At 36.2% G+C, this 22,083-nt stretch overlaps 2 protein-coding genes across 3 annotated transcripts in view; one reads left to right on the forward strand and one right to left on the reverse strand.

The window, feature by feature from the left end:
- Positions 1-22,083, reverse strand: part of LOC109405861 (uncharacterized) — a 606,986-nt gene that overhangs the window by 431,323 nt on the left and 153,580 nt on the right. The window lies entirely within an intron of this gene.
- On the forward strand, positions 721-21,920 carry LOC109407851 (pupal cuticle protein 36a). Its single transcript, XM_019681013.3, has 4 exons — positions 721-932; positions 1,031-1,464; positions 20,531-20,743; positions 21,009-21,920. Exons 1-4 carry the CDS (start codon positions 918-920, stop codon positions 21,355-21,357), a joined length of 1,011 nt encoding a protein of 336 aa, XP_019536558.3. The 5' UTR covers positions 721-917; the 3' UTR covers positions 21,358-21,920.

Here is a 22,083-nt window from a genome sequence, read left to right on the forward strand (position 1 = left end):
CAAAAGGAACTAATATTGGAATTCTGGAAAAAAAATAGTGGATGAATACCAGATCCCTGAATTCCTGAAAAACAATCAGAAGGGATCCCTGAAGAAATTCCAGGAGAAATCTATTGATAAATCTCGGGATGAAATGCTAGAGGGAAATCAGGAAGAATCCCAAAGAAATCGTTCAATGAATCTTGGGATGAATACCTGAAAAATGACGGAAGGGATCCCAAAAGAAACCAATGAAGGAATTTCAGAAGAAATCCACGGAGAAATTCCTGAAGGAATCATGGGAAGAATCCTTGAAAAAAATCTTATATTTTTGAAACTACTTGTATCGCAACAGTTGATCTTAGTGTGCTATCCTTGATTATTCCGGATGTAGAATAACCAAAACCAAAAACCTCTACGACAGCTTTGAAATATAGACATTTATGACCACGAACCTAAACGGTTTACTTAGGAAAACCCGATTTTCTTTGATCTCTGCATTAGACCATTTACATCACTACGATACATGATTGGGATGATGCTACCGACCGATGACTGTTCGAAGCATGCTCGGTGGTGAACGGCGCGGCGGCGTGGCGAACGATCTGCTCTTGTCAGTGCGCGAGGGCTTCTTTTTTCTTCATGAACGACGGCGCGCGCGCGTGCAAATCTTGGAACGTTTGGATGCCGTCGCCGCGGCAGCCGTCCGTCTCTGTTAGAACCGATTGTCTGCTTGTATAAAATCGCAAACTCATCTTTTCCCAGCATTAGTCGTTTCGATCAGCTCATCCCAATCAGACAGATTGGCTCACCCCCCAAAGAACGTTCTTATCGAACCTCGCGATTTTACGGAACGCTAAAATATACTTGATCTCATTATCCTGATTTGGGCTGGTAGTGAATAGGAAGATCCTATTTGCGAATATTTATTGTTGATCATGATAAGCAAAACGGTTCGTGTAGTTCATTGCTTCCCGTATTCCACATATTAAAGTGTTTCATTTTGTTTTTTCTTGGATCGTGAAAATTCTGATCCTTCGATCCTTCTTAGATCCTGTGGTGTGCTTTGGTGGGGAGTGTGTTATCGGCCCGCCTGGATAACCTATATGGAGCCCCAGCCCCACCTGGTGCTAGCCGCGGCAGTGGAGGCGATGGTAACTTCCTGAATGCCCCTCGACAGGACGGCCAGTTCGGCGGGGCACCCTCGAATCAGTATCTGCCTCCCACTGGCCAGGCTAGCAACCAGGGTGGATATGCTTCGGTGGCTCCTCTGGGTCAGGGTCAGGGACAGGGTCAGTTCGGTGGTGGGTTCAATGCCCAGCAGCCACAGCAGCCTCAGCAGCGGCAGCCCCAATCTCAACCTCAGTCGTACGGTGGTCAACCCGGAGGTGGATTCCAGGGAGGTTTCCAGCAATCACGCACCACCCCGATCCCGATTCTGCGATATGAAAACGTGAACAACGGCGATGGAAGCTATCGGTTCGAGTGAGTATGGACGAGTGGGGGATAATTCGCGATCAAGTGAAACCATGAAAGCCACGTGAGGTCAAGCCCGATGAACTGTGGAGTGTGATTAACGCGAACTGGACTTTTTAGTGGTAATATGTGTATGAAGCGTGAATTGTGATTTGTGATGACGACAACTTACGGATGTGAGGTGCAACTCTTACGAGTTACGAACAATGAAGCAATCAAACTGTGAATTACGTGGTTCTAAACTGAAGATGATTTAATAATGTGTTTGAAGAGGAAACGTTCTATAGGCATTACATGGTGGAAAATATCCTGAATTGACCTTTTGTACAGTGGTAATATTTTTGAGGGTCTAGAACGAATTGAGTGAAAATTAAAACAAAAATCAGACGATCAAAACAACAATAAGTATCAAAAATTCATACAAAATTTCTGCTGGAGTTCATACACAAGTTGTTTTCAGTTGTATTTTTAAGTATTTCTCCAAATGTTTTATTTTTTGGAATTTATTCAAAAGTTTATTGGGAATTTTCTCTTCAGCATCATTAGTTAATCTGTCGTAAAGCAAATCTTTCAAAAATTAATCCAGTAGGATGCCAAACTTCCTGGGCAGTGGCTGCTAATTAGGGCACTTTTCTGCTATAGCTCATTAAATTTCAAACCAATCGATTCCAATTTTTGTGCACAACTAGATACTGGTTTAAAACTGAATGAAATGCCCATAACAGAAGCCCTGTCGAGATGATCCCACTTCTATTTTTTATCGTGTGCCTATCCAATAAAGCATCATTTCCATTAAGTCTTCCAAAAATATACTCAAAGAACCCCACGAAAATTTTCCCATGATTTTTTTCAGAATCAAAGACATACTAAAATATTTTTGCACTATATCTACAAGTCTCGCACTTAGTATCACACGGGCGTATATACAATGATCGATTTCTTTTCATCGATTTTCTCTTTGGTTAATATCTTAGCCAGCAAATCATTTTCGGTTGTTTTTGTGGTTTTAGATGCCAGTCCTAGTCGTCCGAGAGATCATCCGAATATTGGTCGTATTTCACGGAATAATCCGAAGAGAAAATCGATGAAGAGAAATCGATCATTGCAGATACACCAGGATGATACTAAACGCGATAAGTTATCTTCAGGACCGGGCAAACCAGTTTTTCTTAGAACTGAGTGAATGTATTAATCTCTCCAGAACTATTTCCAGAAGATGATTCAGAAAGTTTTTACGGTTTCCTAGAGAGATTTATCCATTTTCTTTCTTTTTTATGAATCGCATTACACCAAATTCATTTTCTTTTTTTTTTTTTCTTTGCACGGTTGGTTTTTTGTAAATCTATCACGGTTTGTTTTTTGTAAATCAATTACATGTCAATTCATGTAGAATTTGTACACGGGGAGATACGATTTGTACTATCCATGTACAAAAATTAAAGCCAATAGAGATTTAAAATTCCAGAAACCAGGACCATCATATCAAGGTTCAAATTAAGGTTAAAATACTTGTTGAGTAATTAACAAATCTATCAAAAAAAAAATAAACAAAATAGACAGAATTAGAATGTTGATGGTTTTTTTTCAGAAAAAAAGAAAATGTCTGTATGAATAATTGATGTGATTTTTGCTAAAGATTTTTTATCTATGCTATTTGAAATACATAAAAATGATTTTTCAAAACTATTTGAATGCATCCATATTTTTTCAAATTGTGAAGTGGATGACTTCCAATTCTATCCTACTGGAACAACAGATTGAAGCGCTGTGTGTTCAAGGGAATTCAGTGAATTACTGAAAACAATGTAGATTTCCCCATATGTATTTTATTTATAAAATTTGAGATATTTTTTTTGCAGGAGATCGTGAATTTTCTAAGAAAAAAATTAAGATTTTCAACTAGAACTAAAAAGTTGATACCTGAAGGAAATCCTCAAACGATTCTCGGTAGAAACTAGGGTCATTCCATATGAAGTGACCGAGAAAATGTGAAAACTTGCAACCGACCATCACGGATTTGAACCTAATTTGGTTGAAACATTTGTTTGGATGGGAAAAGAAAAAATCCAAATTTTGGTGCCGATCGGATCACCCCTCGGCCCGTGGCAGCACCCCTCGTTTTGGCCGATATGAAAATTATCCTCTCTTTCTTTTATTTTTATCATTGAAACGATTGCACCTACACATTTTCGACCTTCGGATTTTTTAAAGAAAATCGTTCAGGGAATCCAGAAAAAATATTATTTTTTTGGTACAGTGTTGCCAGATATCATATTTTTCAATTTTAAAACTAAAAATCGATTTTTCTCAAAATACGTATATTTTGATTTTAAAAATTTTGATTCCATCGTGTTTATCAGACGTTTTTCTATCGAAAAAGCTTAACTCCCCAAAGTAATTTGCGTCGTTCCTGAGATATAGCGTTTTTAAGAAAAAATATTCATTTTTTTCATATAAAGTCTCATATAAAATCAGGTGCAGTTTATAAATTCCGTAAAAAAAACATTGTTCGATGCCATATAATCACGTTTTGTGCTGATTTGAACAATATCGAGTATAAAAAGGATTAAAAAAAATGTTACAGTGTTGCCAGTTCATCAATTATGAGTCTATCGTAATGGACTAGCATAACCTGTTGAACTAAAAAAATGTATCAATCTCAGATATCATCAATATTTTAAACAAATTTCATATATTTTAACATTATCTGAACAGAAGTGCTGCCAAATATGTAATATTTATTGTATAAATCTTAATTTTACTTGAACATTAGTATAAAATCTAATTAACAAGCCAAAAGTATTTTTTTATTTAGGTTTAGTACATTTGGCAACATCGACGTAAAATATATTCAGGAAAACATTTGATGAGTGTATTTATAAGCAACAGTGCTGAAAATGTAATTTCGATATAACTACATTCAATGACCCACAGCTAATTTCAGAAGCAGAACCTGATAATATGGAATATGATAAAATATAAAGTATGATTTCCTTTGGAATTAGATAATATTAGATACTACGCATCGTCGCGCAACTGGTAGCTCAGACTTCAGTATTTTTAGTTTATATTCGAAGGTCCAACTCCTTATAAAAATCCCTGTAAAAATATCTTTTGATTGATTTTTACGGCAGTGTTGCCAAGTATGCTAGTATTTAGCGGAAACGCAAACAATAGGTGCGGGTATTGCGTTTACTCTTACTGGATTGCCGAATAATATTATTATTATGTTTATTTTTTTAACTTCTGATTTTGAAAGAGGGAAAAGCCCCTTTGAGTGATTTCCTAACATTACGAAATCGTTCTCAAAAAGGCATAAAACCTCTTTTTCTTTTCAAAAAAACAGTAATTACAAAATGAAGAAAACTTAATATTAAAGGCTCATCCGGAATTGTTCCATGCCAGAGCCGACGACATCCAATGAGCCACCACACGTATGGAAATCAGGGGTCAAATACTTGATCGAAATCATCGGAATCGTATCCTAGGGAAATGGTTTCTAAAAATAAAAAGGAAAAACAAAACAGCGAGCATCAAATTTGACAAGAAATTTCATTTAAATATTGATATACTATTTTTAAGATGGGCAGAAATTTAATGGCCAAAATATCTCGAACAGACACAGGAATATCATTGCTCAAGCAAACCATTCTATCCATAAGTTTTTGTCTAGGTAATTTATAACGAGGACATTCAAAAACAATATGATCTATATCTTCATATGATTTATCACATGCACAAAGATTAGAATCTATTATATTCATACGATATAAATAATCATTACAAATATAATGATTAGACATTAATCTTGAAATAGAACAAACAAAATTACGTCCAACATCCAAGTTTTTAAACCAAGGATGATTCTTAATTCTTGGACAAATGGAATAACAATATCGTCCTTGTTCACTTTCATTCCAAGAAATTTGCCAATTGTTCAATGAATATTTCTTCAGTTTGGAGAAATATTCATAGGAAAAATATCACGATTATAAATTATTCCACGAAAAACACCTAATTTTGCCAAATAATCGGCTTGTTCATTGCCAAAAATACTACAATGAGCTGGAACCCAAACAAATTTTATAAAATAACCTCGAGAATTTAAATCATGTAGTAACCCTCTGATTGACAAAATTATATGGTTAGTTTTGAAATGAAAGTTTATTGAATTTAGAGCCAAAAGACAACTCAAGCTGTCAGAACACACCATGTATATGCTAGGTGTACAATTTTTAATCAAATTACATGTAAAATATAGAGCAATTAATTCTGCTGTGAAATTGGAACATGGGGATTCTAATTTATAAAAATGGACCAAATGCAAATTAAAAACTCCAAACCCTGCAACACCGTTAATCATGGAACCATCTGTGTAATAAATTTTATCATTTTCAATCCCAATTAATTTTCGTTTAAATAACAAATTGGCAAATCGAGGATAATCCTGATGAGGAATGTGTTTCAACTCTTCAAGTAATGATAAGTCAATACAAGGACGATATGAATGGACACTCATACTATATTCATGAAAACCGGGGGAAGAATTTTGAACAACATTTTCTGTAGAACAGAAAATAAAAGAACTTAAAATTTTGCTAGAAGGATTGATTTCATTGAGTGTTTTTAATGTATCGATTAGTGGATGACTAATTGAAAAACAATGGATCAAAAATTTACTATTTAATTCATGAAAACAATTTTTGAGTGGAACAACACCAGCTAAAACTTCTACGGATTTTGTATGAGTAGAATTCAACAGTTTTAAGCAGATTCTCAAACTTCGAAACTGAATTTTTTCAAGTTTGGAAAAATGTGTTTGTACAGCACATCCAAAAGCGAAACAACCATATTCCATAACAGAACGAATGGTTGTTTTATAAAGAGTTATCATATCAGTAGGATGAGCATCCCACCATGTGCCAGTGATTGTACGAAGAAAATTTATTCTTCTCGAACAAATTTTTTGAATATATTCAATATGTTTATTCCACTTCAATTTTGAATCAAACCAAATGCCAAGATATTTATATTCAAATACTTGTTCAATTTGATTATAATTCAAATATAAATCAATACCTACTGGGGTATGTTTACGAGAAAATATTATGAATTTGGTTTTTTGAGCAGAAAAACTGAAACCATTATTATGCGCCCAGGTATTTATATTATCCAAAGAATTTTGCATAAAATGACGAAGAATTTCTCTATTTTTTCCACTAATAGAAATTACATTATCATCAGCAAACTGAATCAAATAACATCCATTTGGAATAATGGAAATCATGTCCCTTGTAAATAAATTGTACAAAAATGGACTTAAACAGGAACCCTGAGGAAGTCCAAAATAGCTATAACGTATCATTTTTGTAGATCCGTTATGGAAAAAGTGCATAATTTTGAAAGAAAACAAATTACACAGGAAATTCGAAATAATAAATGGTATTTTACAATCATTCATTTTCTCAAATAACAAATCTATCAAAACGGAATCATATGCACCAGACACATCGAGGAATGTAGAAACAACATCTAGTTTCTTATTGAACGCTAGTTCAATATGAGAGGTTAAAAGAGCAATACAGTCCCGAGTCCCACGACCTTTCCTAAATCCATATTGGGATGATGCAAAAATATTATTTTTTTCAGCCCATAGTTCAAGGCGGTTTAAAATCATTCTTTCCATTAATTTTCGAAGACATGATAATAAACTAATAGGTCTCCTACTATCTGCTGATGATGGATTTTTGTCAGGTTTTAGAATACTTATTACTTTAATAGACCGCCATTCAGAAGGAATAGTATTCTGAAATAGAAATGAATTATATAAAGAAAGTAAATGCATCTTCCCATCAAGTTGTAAATTTTTTAAAACAATAAATTTTATGTTGTCAATACCTGGTGCAGTATTTTTGGTAATAGATAGGGCCAAATCCAATTCCTCGATGGAAAATTTGTCACAAAGATCCGGATAATAATTATAACATTGATATTTTTTGAACGAAATGGAGGTAGGGACAAAATCAGGACAAATTTTAGAACCAAAATGTTCAATCCAATCTTCCGAATACTCCAATACAGGCGATGGAGGATTACTGAAATTTCTCAAATTTCTGGCAACAGACCATAATTGAGACAAAGATGTCTGCGAATCAAGATTTTGAACAAAATTTTTCCAATAGTTTCTTTTTTTTTGAATTTACAAACTCGGGTAAATTGAGCTTCAGTTTTACAATAAAAAAGATAATGGTCTCTAGATCCAGAATGTCTAAATTTTTTGAAAGCATTTGATTTATTTTTTAGAGCAATTGTACAATCATGATCCCACCAAAAAGAAGGATGTTTACTTTTGGAAGAACCTGAAGATAGTTTTTTTGTTTGGGATTTGTACAAACATTGAATTAATAATTTTGAAAAATAATCATAATTTTGAATAGAAGAAAGTGATTCATCAAAACCAATTAAAGCAGAAGAGACTAAATCAGAAAATTTGACCCAGTCAACATTTTTTGTTAAATCGAAAACACAAGGTTCTTGGACAAATTTATCACGAATCGGATTCTCCATGGAAATTATAATAGGTAAATGATCGCTACCGTTTGGATCATTTATAATTTTCCAAGAAGATTTCAAGGATAAATTATTTGAACAAACAGATAAATCAATACACGAATGATGTGCAGGCGGAACAGCAATCCTCGTGAAAGACCCATCATTGAGAATGTTTAAATTTAATTCATTGCCGAATAATAGATCATGTCTTTTATTGACCCAGGCAGAGAAGTGAAGAACAGTGTTGGGTATTGTGTTGTCTATTGATGTGATTGCATATGGTATGAGTTTTTGTTTGTTCTCCGTGGCGAAGAATGAACAAAAATTTCTGAGTGAAATGAATTAGTGGCGTTTGCTCCCTAGAGCCTACTTTTCTTAGGCTTTTTTTGCATGGAAAAGAGATCGGTTGTACGCGAATGTTAATTCCGATAAATCAAATCGATTGTTCGATCAATTATAGATGACTCCCAGATCGACAATGTATAGTATCATATTAACGATCGCCTCACTCCATTCATATTCACTCCTTTTTGCTGAATCGCATCGAGAAAGATGCAGCAAACGGATTGTCGTGATCAAGCACGTAACCCCATCACCAGTGGAAAGCCATGCGCAAGTTGCTTGACATGGATATTCGTTGCCGTTCGTCGCAGTTTTGATCGCAAGCGAATGAATGAATGGCGAATGGTGAAGAATGCTGGTGAGTGATCGAAGTGGCTGCTGTCGTCGCTGATAAGCAAACACACAAACTAAAGCGACAATCGTTCGCTGCGATTAACCATGGAGTAGCAATTATGAATTGTGTTGCCATCTATGCTCATACTCATGCAGTGTTGCCAAATGTGCTCGTTATGTATAAAAACAGAAATCATTTGTTTTTATTTGGTGTTATCTATTTACGAAAGCTTTTGTGTAAATTAGATGTTTACAATAAAAATGACATGTGTGGCAACACTTCCATCTACAACATCGTTGAAATGAATAAAATGACAATTGAAATGCATTTCACAATGGATACATTTTATATTTTAACAATTTATCCTCATCTTTTCCAATAAACCAATTTTTTTATTGCTAACTATCAAACTAACAATAACTGTCAATTATCGGGTCATTTTGTCAGATAGGACCATAAACAAGAAAACACAGACAAACAGACGTAACATTGGAAAAAAAATCCAACGACCACGGTTTTAACGATCTTTTTAAACCATTATAGTTGTAGCTTTCACAACCAGAGGTGCGCACATCATTTTTCTAAGCGTTAGACGTTTCACCTAGTGTGAACTAGGCGATGGATTTTCGCGAATTTTTTTCTAGGTGTTACGTCTGTTTGTCTGTGAAGAAAAGGTCAACAGCAGGGTCGTTAGAGAAGATGTGTATTGTTTTTATCCTGTTCACACATCTTGCAACACACATGGTGCGCATTTTCAGAATAACCTGTACATTGTCAAACACTTGAAGGTTAGGTTTCATGGTATAATAAAAAAGGTAAACTGGCAACACTGTCACAATTTTTTTAATCCTTTTTATACTCGATATTGTTCAAATCAGCACAAAACGTGATTATATGGCATCGAACAATGTTTTTTTTTACGGAATTTATAAACTGCACCTGATTTTATATGATACTTTATATGAAAAAAAAAATGAATATTTTTTCTTAAAAACGCTATATCTCAGGAACGACGCAAACTATTTTGGAGAGTTAAGCTTTTTCGATAGAAAAACGTCTGATAAACACGATGGAATCAAAATTTTTAAAATCAAAATATACGTATTTTGAGAAAAATCGATTTTTAGTTTTAAAATTGAAAAATATGATATCTGGCAACACTGTACCAAAAAAATAGTATTTTTTCTGGATTCCCTGAACGATTTCCTTTAAAAAAGCCGAAGGTCGAAAATGTGTAGGTGCAATCGTTTCAATGATAAAAATAAAAGAAAGATAGGATAATTTTCATATCGGCCAAAACGAGGGGTGCTGCCACGGGCCGAGGGGTGATCCGATCGGCACCAAAATTTGGATTTTTTTTTTTCATCTAAACAAATGTTTCAGCCAAATTTGGTTCAAATCCGTGATGGTCGATTGCAAGCGGTCGGTCACTTGGCGTGGAATGACCCAGCTGCTGTCTAAAAAGTGCAAGCAAAGATTTGGTGCAATTTCTTCAAAAGAAAAAGTATATGGAAAAAATTCAGATAGCAGTCATTGCTCAAGTCATGAAGAACTCACAAAATATTGTGGAAAACAAGCCCTGTTAGATTCCTTCTATTTATCCCGGGGATTCTAGTGAAATTCCAATAAAGATAGCTACTGAAAATTCAACTTAACTAAATCATTAAAAGTAATTCGAACAAAAAATCAGAAATATATCAAGAATTCATACAGATATTTTTCTAGAACAATCCATGAGAGTTTTAGAAGAAGTGTAATAGAAAACCTATTCGAAGTGTAATTATAAAATATATATCTGGTATGGTATGACAATAGTAACTTTCGGATTTTTTTGGAAGAATTACCTATAAGGCTGACACAAATTTAGATTTTCTCTAATGTCACCCACCCCCCCCCCCCTCGTCGGAAAATTTTTGTCGGTTTTAGACATTTTGAGGAGGGACATAAATAAATTATTTAAGAAATTTAAAAAATTTCAAGTGAAATTAGAGTCGTCGAGAAAATTTCTTAACAAATCCGATGAGTTTTACGATTTTGCCTAATTGTTTGGGAAATTTTTCATCAAATACATTTATTATTTATCATCCACGCCCTTGACGAGTCAACGAGCAAAGTGACAAAAGAAGAAAATGAGATTTGTTCCGGCCTAACAATTTTTAAAAAACATGCATTATTTTTGGCGGGATTTCTGCGGAGAATTCAATTCCTGATAAACCTGTTGAGATATTTGTAATTGATAGGTTTGCGAAACCTGTTTATGAGTTTTTGTCACTATTTGGAAAAAAAAAACCAGATTAATCCACCTAGTGGTGATAGTGCCTTTCTCGTCGAACATGTATTCATGTTCTTTCCTTGGTTGGGATACGACTGGGATGATTTTGCTTCAGAATGTTGGCTTTGCAGTCTTTTAGGGAAATCGAAAATACTAGCTTTTGATTTTTTCCGACGTTTCGGTCCGTATGGGGCCTTTTCAAGGGATCAATCGGTCAAGGTTTCCTAGTCAAGATAGCTTTTCTAAACTCAAAAATGTCATACGAAAATTTTGGTATATATTGAGCCCGTACGGTTTGAAACCGTCGTGATGCGGACAATCTCCTACCTATCAGGCGGTCTAGAACTCGGTCCCTGTTTTTGGAATCTTCCGCTATTGCTTTGTTCAGCAAGATTCTGTGCATGAGCCATCATTCCGAAGCATGATCTTTCCATCGACTATTCCTGAATCCTGAGATTTCTTTATTTAGAAAAGCAAATATTTTAATATAATTGGGAAACTTATTAATGGAACATATTCCAGCGTTATGTTAAACGTATAGACAGAGCTGACAAATATCATAATTTTCAGTATACTGCTTGAGAGCCTTCACTATCACTGAATCACTTCTGTCACAATCACAGATGACTTTACGGTCTTCGACAAAGTTTTTTTCTGCACACTTTAGTCTATATTTCATTATCATAGGTTACAAGATTCTTGCAAAAAGTGCAAGCAATAAAACCATAAAATAATTCCCAGTAGTTTTAAACGCACAAGAGGATTGAAAAAATTTGTCCTGGGTTGATGCGATTTTTTTTTTCAATATAACGTAGACCCATCCTACTGCATATTTTTACACCTCAGTAATCTGAAAGGGTGTGATTCTTGGTGTGATTTGATGAGATTGCTTTGGTACAGACAACCAGACATATCATTTTTAACATATTGCTATTTTATTCGTCACGAAAAAATAATCGCCAAATGCTAATCAGGTTGCGTTTCATAAGCCGTTTCATAAAAGTCAAACGAACAAAATCAATTTTTATTTGATTCAACCGTTGAAAACAAACACTATGGGTGAGTAGAGTAAGACGTCTGTTTGTATGTGGCCTTAGTTCAGTCAAGATTTTGTTCTCTTACACATATTTATCGCTTGTATTGACTTTGTTCACTTTTGTAGTTCATGCGAGCACCCAATGCTGGTTCAGCATCACTTTCGGTAGCCTCTAATGTGGTCTGAGCCTATTTTCTTGCTAATCGTTTCTCAGGTTATTAAAAAAACGCGGTTTGATGTATAGCATGCATGGGTTTGGTTCACTTTTGTATTTGGCCACATTCGGTAGGATTAGAAATCCTCTACATAGAGATGAGTGGAAGTTACATAAAGTCGATTCAGCAACGCTGTTTGTTTTGTTTACAACAGCTTCCAACACTTGCCACAAAGCTAGGTGTTCAAACTTTTTGCGTGACTTTTTGTGGTGCAAGTTGATTTGTTTACGTTTGCTAATTACATTCGAACTTTTTTTCCCCAAATTTGGAAAAAGATAACAGCGCAATCGAAGAAATCTGAAATGCATTGCAAAAAATAGCGCGAATCAAATCGGCAGAAGTGAATCAAGCAGCAGCAATGAATGTTTTTTCGAGAAGAGCAGCGACAAAAGTTTCTTCATGAGCATGAGCTCTTGAAAGCAGAATTAATTAAATATTATCTTAAATTAAATCGTAAATTTAGTAACATATGCCATCAAATTCTCGATAATAAAAATAAATATTTATAATATGTTTATTGTCGATTGCAATACCGTTCAAGAAACGCCTTCCAACAAACGATAAACATGTTCGTTTGGCTCACACTTTGACAGTTCTCTCTGCTCGATTGGCTCACAATGGCCGCCTCCGCACATCTCTATAATGTAGGATTACTAGGTAGGATATCCGAGAAACCCAATCCGGAACTACTGTTTATCAGGTTATCGAAAAAGCCGCTGTTTGGTTCACTTTCATATTTGGCCACTTCCGGCGGGACATCCGGAACCGGTTCCGGAACACTACCGGTTCAGATATGGTCTGAGAATGTTTTACTGCCTACTGTTCATCAGGTTATCGAAAAAGCCACTGTTTGATGTGTCGCATGCATAGGTTTGGTTCACTTTCATATTTGACCACTTCCGGCGAGACATCCGGAACCGATTCTGGAACACTACCGGTTCAGATATGGTCTTAGAATGTTTTTCTGCCTACTGTTCTTCAGGTTATTGAAAAAGCCGCTGTTTGATGTGTCGCATGCCTGGGTTTGGTTCTTTTTCATATTTGGTCACTTCCGGTGGGACACCCGGAACCGGTTCCGGAACACTACCGGTTCAGATATGATCTGAGACTATTTTTCTGCTTACCGTTCATCAGGTTATCGAAAATGCCGCGGTTTGATGTGTCGCATGCATGGGTTCGTAGCGTTTTCATATCTGGCCCCTTCCTGGGGTACCGATCCGGAACACCAAAATGGCCATAACTCCGGAACGGCTGGACCGATCTGAACCATTTTCAATAGGAAACAATGGAACAAAATGCCCTGTCGAATGAACCATTGGTCGTTGAAATCGGTTGATATTTACTATTTAAAAATGAGGTGACCTTTTTGTACACATACACACACACACACACGCACATACGCACACACATACATACACACACACAGAGACATCATCTCAACTCGTCGATTGGTATATAAGACTTGACTCCTCCGAGGGCTCTATCAAATTTTCGTTTTTGGAGTGAACATATAGCCTTTCAGTACACTTTGGTGTACGAGAAAGGCAAAAAACAAAAGCCTATAAGAACAAGGTATTTGGAGTAAACAGCAAAAAATTTCTAGAGCACCGTCCAATGGATCTGGCTGTGTACTCCAAATACATTGTCCATAAACAAGCACAAAGTGAATCAACGTATCGTCAAAACTTGGTAGATTCCCTATATCACGGAATTCTATAAGATTTGTTATTGATCATTTGCATCACATAACACGATAAAATGTCACTTGATATTTTTTAATTTGAATGAAATATTGGCAATCAGCTGAAATTCTTGAATCATTTAACGGTTTGTGTGATTTAAATGATGCCTTCAACGATTTTGAAGCATATTTGAATGACTTTAAGAAGAAGAAAAACATGCTTAGAATAATATCCTGCGCGAATCTATCTTAGATATCAATATCAGATAATTTATACCGTCCAAAAAAATTATTCTTGATTTTTTTATTATTTCTCTGTGGGAAGCTGGCTCAAAATTTGCCGAGTAGCAAAAAGGTGTCTAACTCATAAGACAAAATAAAATTCCCTGAGTATTTCAGGGGGAAAATTAAAATGCTGATAAATAAAAAAACAGTTCAAATTTTATAAAATTTCTATACTTCTAAAAAAAATTTACAGAAATATCCTCAAAACAATTACAACATATTCGACCCTGTGGCCTTTACAGAATGAACATTACTAACATTTGTCAACGGACAACACATATGACACCCAGTGGCCCAGTAGAGTATTTTCCTAATGACGAAAGTTTTCCCCGAATGGATCGGGAACCGAACCCACGCTCCGAGGCTTACGAGACACCTAAACGACTGACGCTAACGGCTAACCGCTCGGCCACGAAGACCACAAGTTACACATTTTAAATAGAAATGCGCAAGATTTATTATCCAAGAGATGTCACCAAATCGCTGAATTATTTCAAGAACTGTTTAACAAAACTGTTTCGAATATATTGCAAAAATCAGTTGAGGAATATTTCTCAAATTTCAAGTTCTTTTGGGTTAATTGTAAGAAGTTGCTTTGACATTTCCACCTACAATGACATCCACATTCAGAAGTTCAATCAGTAATCCCACAGACTATATGAGCGTTATATTTCATACACAGTTTTGAATTTGAACTTGGATGTTTGTACTCTGTGCTAGTGGTAATGTTGAGATTTTGAAATTCCTGAGGTAGCCAAGCGCTAATAATAAATTTAAAAATTCTACCCATGATTCTTCCTTCAAATCCTTCCAGAATTCCTCCTTCAAATTCATTTCCAGTTTTCTGCAAAGTTTTTCCTTGAAATTATCAAAGAATTTTTGTTTTCTGGCTTTCTCCAGTTTTCCCAAAAATATCCAGATATTTTCACATATTTGCTTCCATATTATAGCTCTTTCCGAGATTTTTCACGATTTCAGGATTTTTGAGGTTTATCACGGGGTCTCTGCTAGAGTATGTGCCCCGGACTTTCTTCCAGAGTATCTCACTGGAATCCTTCCGGAGATCTTTCCAATTATTCTAAAGTTCTTCCAGATATTTCTCTCTGTGAGTTCGGGATAGTTTTCCAAGAATTTCTCTAGGGATTTTGCAGAAGTTCTTCCAGACCCACCCAAGCAACACGACTTGTTTCAAAACCAGTACCAGCAATATCAGTGCAATTTATTCACTGTTTGTATTAAGGACAACAGAACATAATTGCTTCTCCTTTGAAACGCAAAAAGCGCAAATTCTTAAACGTTATGCAACTTGAGCTAGTGGGATTGATAAAAAAAGAAAAAAAAAAATGTCCAGACTCGAACCATGGACACCAGGACCATTAAGCACTCACCTAACATACTACACCAGAAGCTCTGTGAAAGATTTGCTGCTAAACGCACCATAAAAGCTACTGAAGTTACGCGTTACTTCATTGTATCTTTTTTGTCACAAGTTAGAAAGCTGTCAAAATGAAAAGACGCGCAAGTTTTCCGTAACACATTTGGAACCTAATCTGAACAAACAAACCACAGTAAGATGTTTCATGTGTGTTACATATCACATTTAATGCAAGCTGACTGTATTGTCACTTGTGAGGAATATGTTAGCTCCGCCTCCATAAATCGATGTCAAATACGATGTTTTTTGTAATTCCTATGAAACAAAGCTGCAACTTAACGATATTCGGAGTTTAAATGCAACTCAACTGACAAGATTGGAGTTGCGTGTGCTTTTATTGCAACTCTTTTAGACCAAAGCTAGAAAGCCACATTTTGAATGATGTTGCGGGTGCTGCTTAGGGAGCCAGTTTCCATATATTTCTCGTGGATTTCCTCACGGGATTTCGCACGTAGTTTCTTTAGAGGTTTTCGGAGTCCCTGCTTAAATTTCCTTAATATTTGCTCCTGGGATCAGTCCCAGAATTTTTTTTTTTTTCGAGATGTCCCAGTTTTTCTCAGGGTTTCTTTCGTAGCTCCCAACGAGATTCCACCAATAAGTCTTTGCAGAGATTTTCGAGAATTTGACCGGGATTCCTTCAGATGTTTATCCGGGAATTTCCCAGGATATATTCCAAGAAAAAGTCCAGTGTAAAATAAGCATAAGTTGAATACACATAATTAAAAATATAAAAAAAAAACCAAAAAAAAAGCCTGGGAATAATCCCGAGAAAATCTGCAAGAAAATAATCTCAGGTGGATCAGTGCAAGAAATCAGAGAATGAAAAGTCGTGGTATATATCCGTAAAATTACGGCACGAACTCCATGAGAATTACCAGCACTGGCTCCTGCAGAAAACCCAGAAGAGTCTCTTAAACATCTTAGGAGAAAGTTGACGATAAATTCTGAAAAACTCTGAGAGACATCCCAAATGAACACCACAAGGTCCAAGAAAAATTTCAAAAGAAATCCCATGAGAACCTTTGAAATATATACCAGCTGTAACTTCTGTAAATATCCAAGGAAAAATTTTAGAAGAAAGCTAATTTTCTTGAAGAAATCACAGAAGAGACTTCGGAATAAATTTTGGAAGAAGCTCCTGCAAAAAATCAGTGAAACACTTCTTAAAACCGTTGGATGAGCTTTAGTACAAATCCCTGGAATAACACTTTCAAGAGGAATCCCGAGAGAAACACTAACAGAAACTCCGCGACTCTGGGAGCAATACTGGGAAAATCTCTCGAGAAATTCTGTATGATCTGTATGATATGAAATTCCGTGTGTAAAAATTACAGAAGAAATCAATCAGAATTCCGGAATCTGAGAAGATTCTCAAGAAAGAATCCCTGAAATAAATGTGCGATCTTTGAAAAATCTCAGGATTTCTTTCGCTGGTAGGAATCCGGAAGAATCTCCGGAAGGAATACAACAATGAATACCAAGACTAATGGCGTGGAAAAATTCGGAAGAAATTGTATAAAAACGCTGGGAGGAATTTCAAGAGGTATTTCCAAAGAAATTCCAGAAAGAAACACTGGCAGTTTTTTTAATCGTTGTAGCCGATTTTCTAAATGAACACGCTAACACATATTCGAAAACTTTTTTATTCAAACCCATGATGTAGTAAACTCTGTAGACTCTATGTTTGAGAAGATCTTCAAGTAATAAAATTTGCTTCTATTTATTCATATGACACTATGTGTTATTGTTTTATCATCGGTACAAAATTTGCCTGAGTATTCCAGGTTTTTCCCTGCTAAATAAAATTCCCTGACGATTCCCGGTTTTCTAGGTTTTTTCCAGGTAGTAGACACCCTGTCAGGATACGCGAAAGCTTCCAACTATTTTTTTGTCGATTTTTTCGTCAATTTTCAAAACAAGCAAAATAAAACATATTTTAAACTTTTTCTTATCAAAACAGATTTTACGTATAGGTACCAATGAGAAAACAATGCATATATTATCCTTGATATAACCATACCTTAAATACAGCGAATTTAACCTTCCGTAACTCGCGCGATTTGCCACCTCCATCAGCATCACGCTGATGTTTAGTACAAAAAGCGAGATTTTTTAAACGTGCTGTACAAAATACAACAGCACGATCGCAACAGGGTTGAAAAGTAGGGTTTTTACGACTTTTTCAAAATCTAGGTGGAGAATATTGCAAAACAAATAACATGCAAAACATTTTCTGGTAGAAGCTCATACGCTTCTACGCGATTCGTACGTTGAGCTGGAAATGCTTTATTGCGAAAATTTGAAAAAAATAATCCAGTCGTAAAGTTTAGTAACATTTTTCGCAGAATTCAATTAATGAGTTAGTATGTCAACTATTTCTAAAATTGTTTTATTTTATTTTCAATCTAGGGAAAAATAATTTAAAAAAAAACTCTTCGATGAAATAACCTAAAAAAATTAAGCAACCTGACGGAGTTATAAGATTTTTTTTTTTTTGGAATTGCTGAATGAATATATATTTTACATCAAGTAATCGGTAAACAATTTTTTCACCGAGATCTTAGTACTTTCGACAGTTTATTGCTGAGTGTCAGCAAACAAACGGCGCTTTTTGCTAGGATATCAGGTAGTGGTTGAAATATGAACGACACGGAAAAAATATTTTTTTCCATAAACTTTTCTAAAATTTTTAGCAATATGATTAAAGAAAGTTGAAAAGGTTCCTACAAAACAGTTTGAATTTTGTGTAAGTAAACCCGATTTGCCACAATATTCAAGATAATTATCAAGAAAACAAAAGAAAACACTAGTTCACAAAATGAAACTAAGGTTGTTAGGTTCTATCAACGGCAAAAAGGTTTTTTGTTTTTTTTTTTACGTGATTACGTGCTGCTTTTGAGACCGTGCTTCAAACAACTAAGAAAAACAGTTTTTGAGTTTTACCTGAAAATCTAGTTCTATAGATTTCAAAAATATTAATTTTACTAAAATTTAAATATCCTGCGTTGCAATCAACCAGTGTTCAAGCTTATATAGCTTTCCTATTAGTTTTTTTTTTAATCTGTTTGTTTTCGTGAATTTCAACTTATGCTAGTTCTTCACAATTTTCTATTAGTAGGGGAGACTGGTGAGACTTGATCCCTTTTCTTAATTCACCTAAAACTTTAAGAAAAAACACAAAACTAGATCCGATTTCCATACAAAATGACAGGTAAACAGCTATCACAAGTTAATACACAACAGAATGCCTATTATTGTTAAAGTTTTCAAAACTGTGTTTTTATGGAGGCATGTCTTATGATATATTTTTCAAAAATGGGTGACACTTGATCCCCCTTTGAGCACATGGTTTATTCAAAGGGAAAATAACTCCAGAGTCTTCCTATTCATTTTCTTTTCGAGTTTTCTTGTATTTTTGATGAATATGGAGTGTTTGAAATAGTAAGATTTCCTTAAATTTTTAAGGATATGCCGTATTTTCAAAATGCGGAGGCTTGATCCCCCTTTTCTTGGTTTGTACTAAAGTTATAATTATCTGACACATTTTATCGTTGAATAGACTAGAATTCCGAGTAAATAGGGGCTTCCGAATAGAATTTCATTTTTCACATGTATAATGTGTGTGTGTGTAATCCTCGATGGATCAAGTCTCCCCATGTCACTGTTGTGTATACTAAGCTGAATTAATTAAAATATGTTAACAACAGCCTTATTTGGATAAATAAGTTTGAAAGTATTTTATTTAAACTAAGTGCTGTCAAATTTTGACACGATTTGGTTCAATTTTCACAAAGTTATTGAGATTTTTCGGAATCGCCTAAATATTTCTGAAGGACTGAAAACAAACCATCAGCCGTTAAAAAATAATGCAATGTACAATCAAAATCACTTGTAGCCAAAACATGGTCGTTTGTCCAGGAGTAGTTTTGGAAAAAATATGCTAGAAGAAAAATGTTCTTGATTCCGAGCAAATATAGGGGGAACAAGTCTCCCCAGGGATCAAGTCTCCTCAGTCTCCCCTATTCCCAAGGGGTGCTCCTACCAGGGGACTGTAGATAACTGGAGATGAATGGAGGATTACATTGAAGAAAACAAAAACTAAAGTCAAATCTGTTCAACAATTGTCGAATTACCGTAAGCATTAGAAACATAAGATGAAAACCGATAAAATATTTAACATACCAAAATATTTCATTAGTTTCCAACAGACTGCAATCAATTGTAGTGAAAAGTTGCCAAAACAAAAACCTGTTTTTTTTTAATCTCATCCCACTTCGACTGTTTTCAAATTACGTCATTGAAATGATTTAAGACCACATAACTGCTTGACAAAACAATTTGAACAAGTGTTATCACCTTCGAAAGCCATAAATCTGCCGACCTTACGACACTTATTCGATCTAAAACCGCGAAAAGTGTCAAACAATTGGCGAAAACCTACACACGACTTCCACAACCAAAACAAACCGAAAGGGGCCTCCGCAACTCCCCATACCCTCAAATGCCCCAAGTGAGACATTATTGCTCCGTTATTCAAATCAATGCACGTTGCTTTCGCGCGCGAGCACTCGCACTCCGCGCTGCACACGATCTCGCTGGCAGAGGAAACCGCCGTAGGGCTTGAACCAATCCAATTGCGGCTCACGGCGCGACCTCGACCCAGACCAATGAATCATCTCCACCTGTTCGTCGTCGTCGTCGTCATCCATCAAAATATGAACGCGGCGCTGACTGCCGCTAATTAATAATATCTGAAACAAATTGACGAGATGATCACTTGGGATTGCGGTGCGGTTGATTCCGTATGGTCCTTCGTCAATATATAGCGAGACGGAACTGCATAATCGTTATCGCGCGTCTGGTTACCGCTAAGTAGAATTTAATCGTTTCGTATTGTGACGGTTTTTTCCTCTTATTCCTCAGCTACGCCACCGGTAACGGAATCCAGCACAAGGAAGAGGGCTACAACCGCAAGATTGGACCTGAACTGGGAGAACAGATCGTTTCCGGAGGATATTCCTATACCGGTCCGGATGGTAAACTGTACAGTGTCCAGTATAAGGCCGATGCTGGTGGTTTCCAACCGGTGGGGGATCATCTGCCCACGCCACCACCACTGCCACAGGAGTTGCAAGAGTGAGTAGGACTGATGGAATAGGATTTAGTTCCATAGAGCGTAGAAATTAATATTAGTATTATTGGCGTGACGTTGCAATTGTAACAAATCTAGCTTCTCAATCTTGTGTTTTATGAACACTTTCACTCTTAATATCTTATATCTCTCTTAGCCAATTCACTATTTTTGCATCGGATTCCAGTTAGCCTTATCAGTTAGGTTTTGGATCGCCAATGTACCAGATTCACCCTAATTTACGAATCACATATTTCTCTCCGCTTTCAGAGCCTACAACCTGCATGCCAAACTTTACGCCGAAGCTGCCGCCCGACCAAAGAACCCAGCATTCCAAGGTCCGCAAACCTACAACCAGCAGCAACCAAGCCAACAGTATGGCGCACCACAGACTCAATACCAGGCGCCTAGCCCGCAATACGGAGCCCCTCAGCAACAGCAACCCCAGTATCAAGCACCTCAACAGCAGCCTCAGTATCAGGCTCCTCAGCAACAGCCACAGCAGTTCCAAAGCACTGCCACCTCAGTTCAAGGCTATCAGTCGGCTCCATCGAACCAGTACTTGCCACCCACCAGCCGGCAGCAGAGCTTTAACCCACAATCTGGATACCGGTATTGAGATCCCCCCAAACAAACCTCTTCAAAAGTACAACTCACCAACCAGCCTGCCCCACCATGACCCACCTCGAAACGCCATAAACCAAACTGCAAACTATCAACTCAGTAATAAAAAACCCTATCGAGGTGACCAGACCGCCGATATCTGGAACACGCCACACAACACCGCACCGCGGACAATACAACAATGGAACAACAATTTGCAACGGCGGCGATGATGCGTCGTCGGTATCGATGGGCGATAAATTAGCAACCGCGCGAGATGATCCAAAGTGAAAATCTGGCGCGCTCCAAGCGACCATGTCAAAACGCATCATTGATCAAGTAGCCGAAACGCACCAAACAATAGGACAAAGGTATAAGTGTAGGCCCATCATAACCAACCAAACTGCTGCTGCCTCGTTTTTTCATAGAGGAGGTGGCTTCTTCTTATTCTTCATCTTCGTGCAATGATATGATCGTAGTACAAGTGTAGCAGTAATTTCTTACCGGCAGTGAATCATAATTTATAGACGTACACACCAAGCAAAGTGATGAAAGCAATAAAATGCGAAACCCGTTAAATTGATTGGCTTTTTGATTATTGTGATAATTACCTTCCATCTATCAAATCATTGATTCAATTCAATTTAAGCACTTGGAGCAAAGTAGGTAGGTTTCCTTCGGGATCTGAAAAAATGGTCAAAATTGCTGATTTTTTTGCTGTTTTTTGCCAATAACTCAAAAA

The sequence above is a fragment of the Aedes albopictus genome, chromosome 3 (genome assembly GCF_035046485.1).
Source record: "Aedes albopictus strain Foshan chromosome 3, AalbF5, whole genome shotgun sequence".
Classification (NCBI taxonomy): domain Eukaryota; kingdom Metazoa; phylum Arthropoda; class Insecta; order Diptera; family Culicidae; genus Aedes; species Aedes albopictus.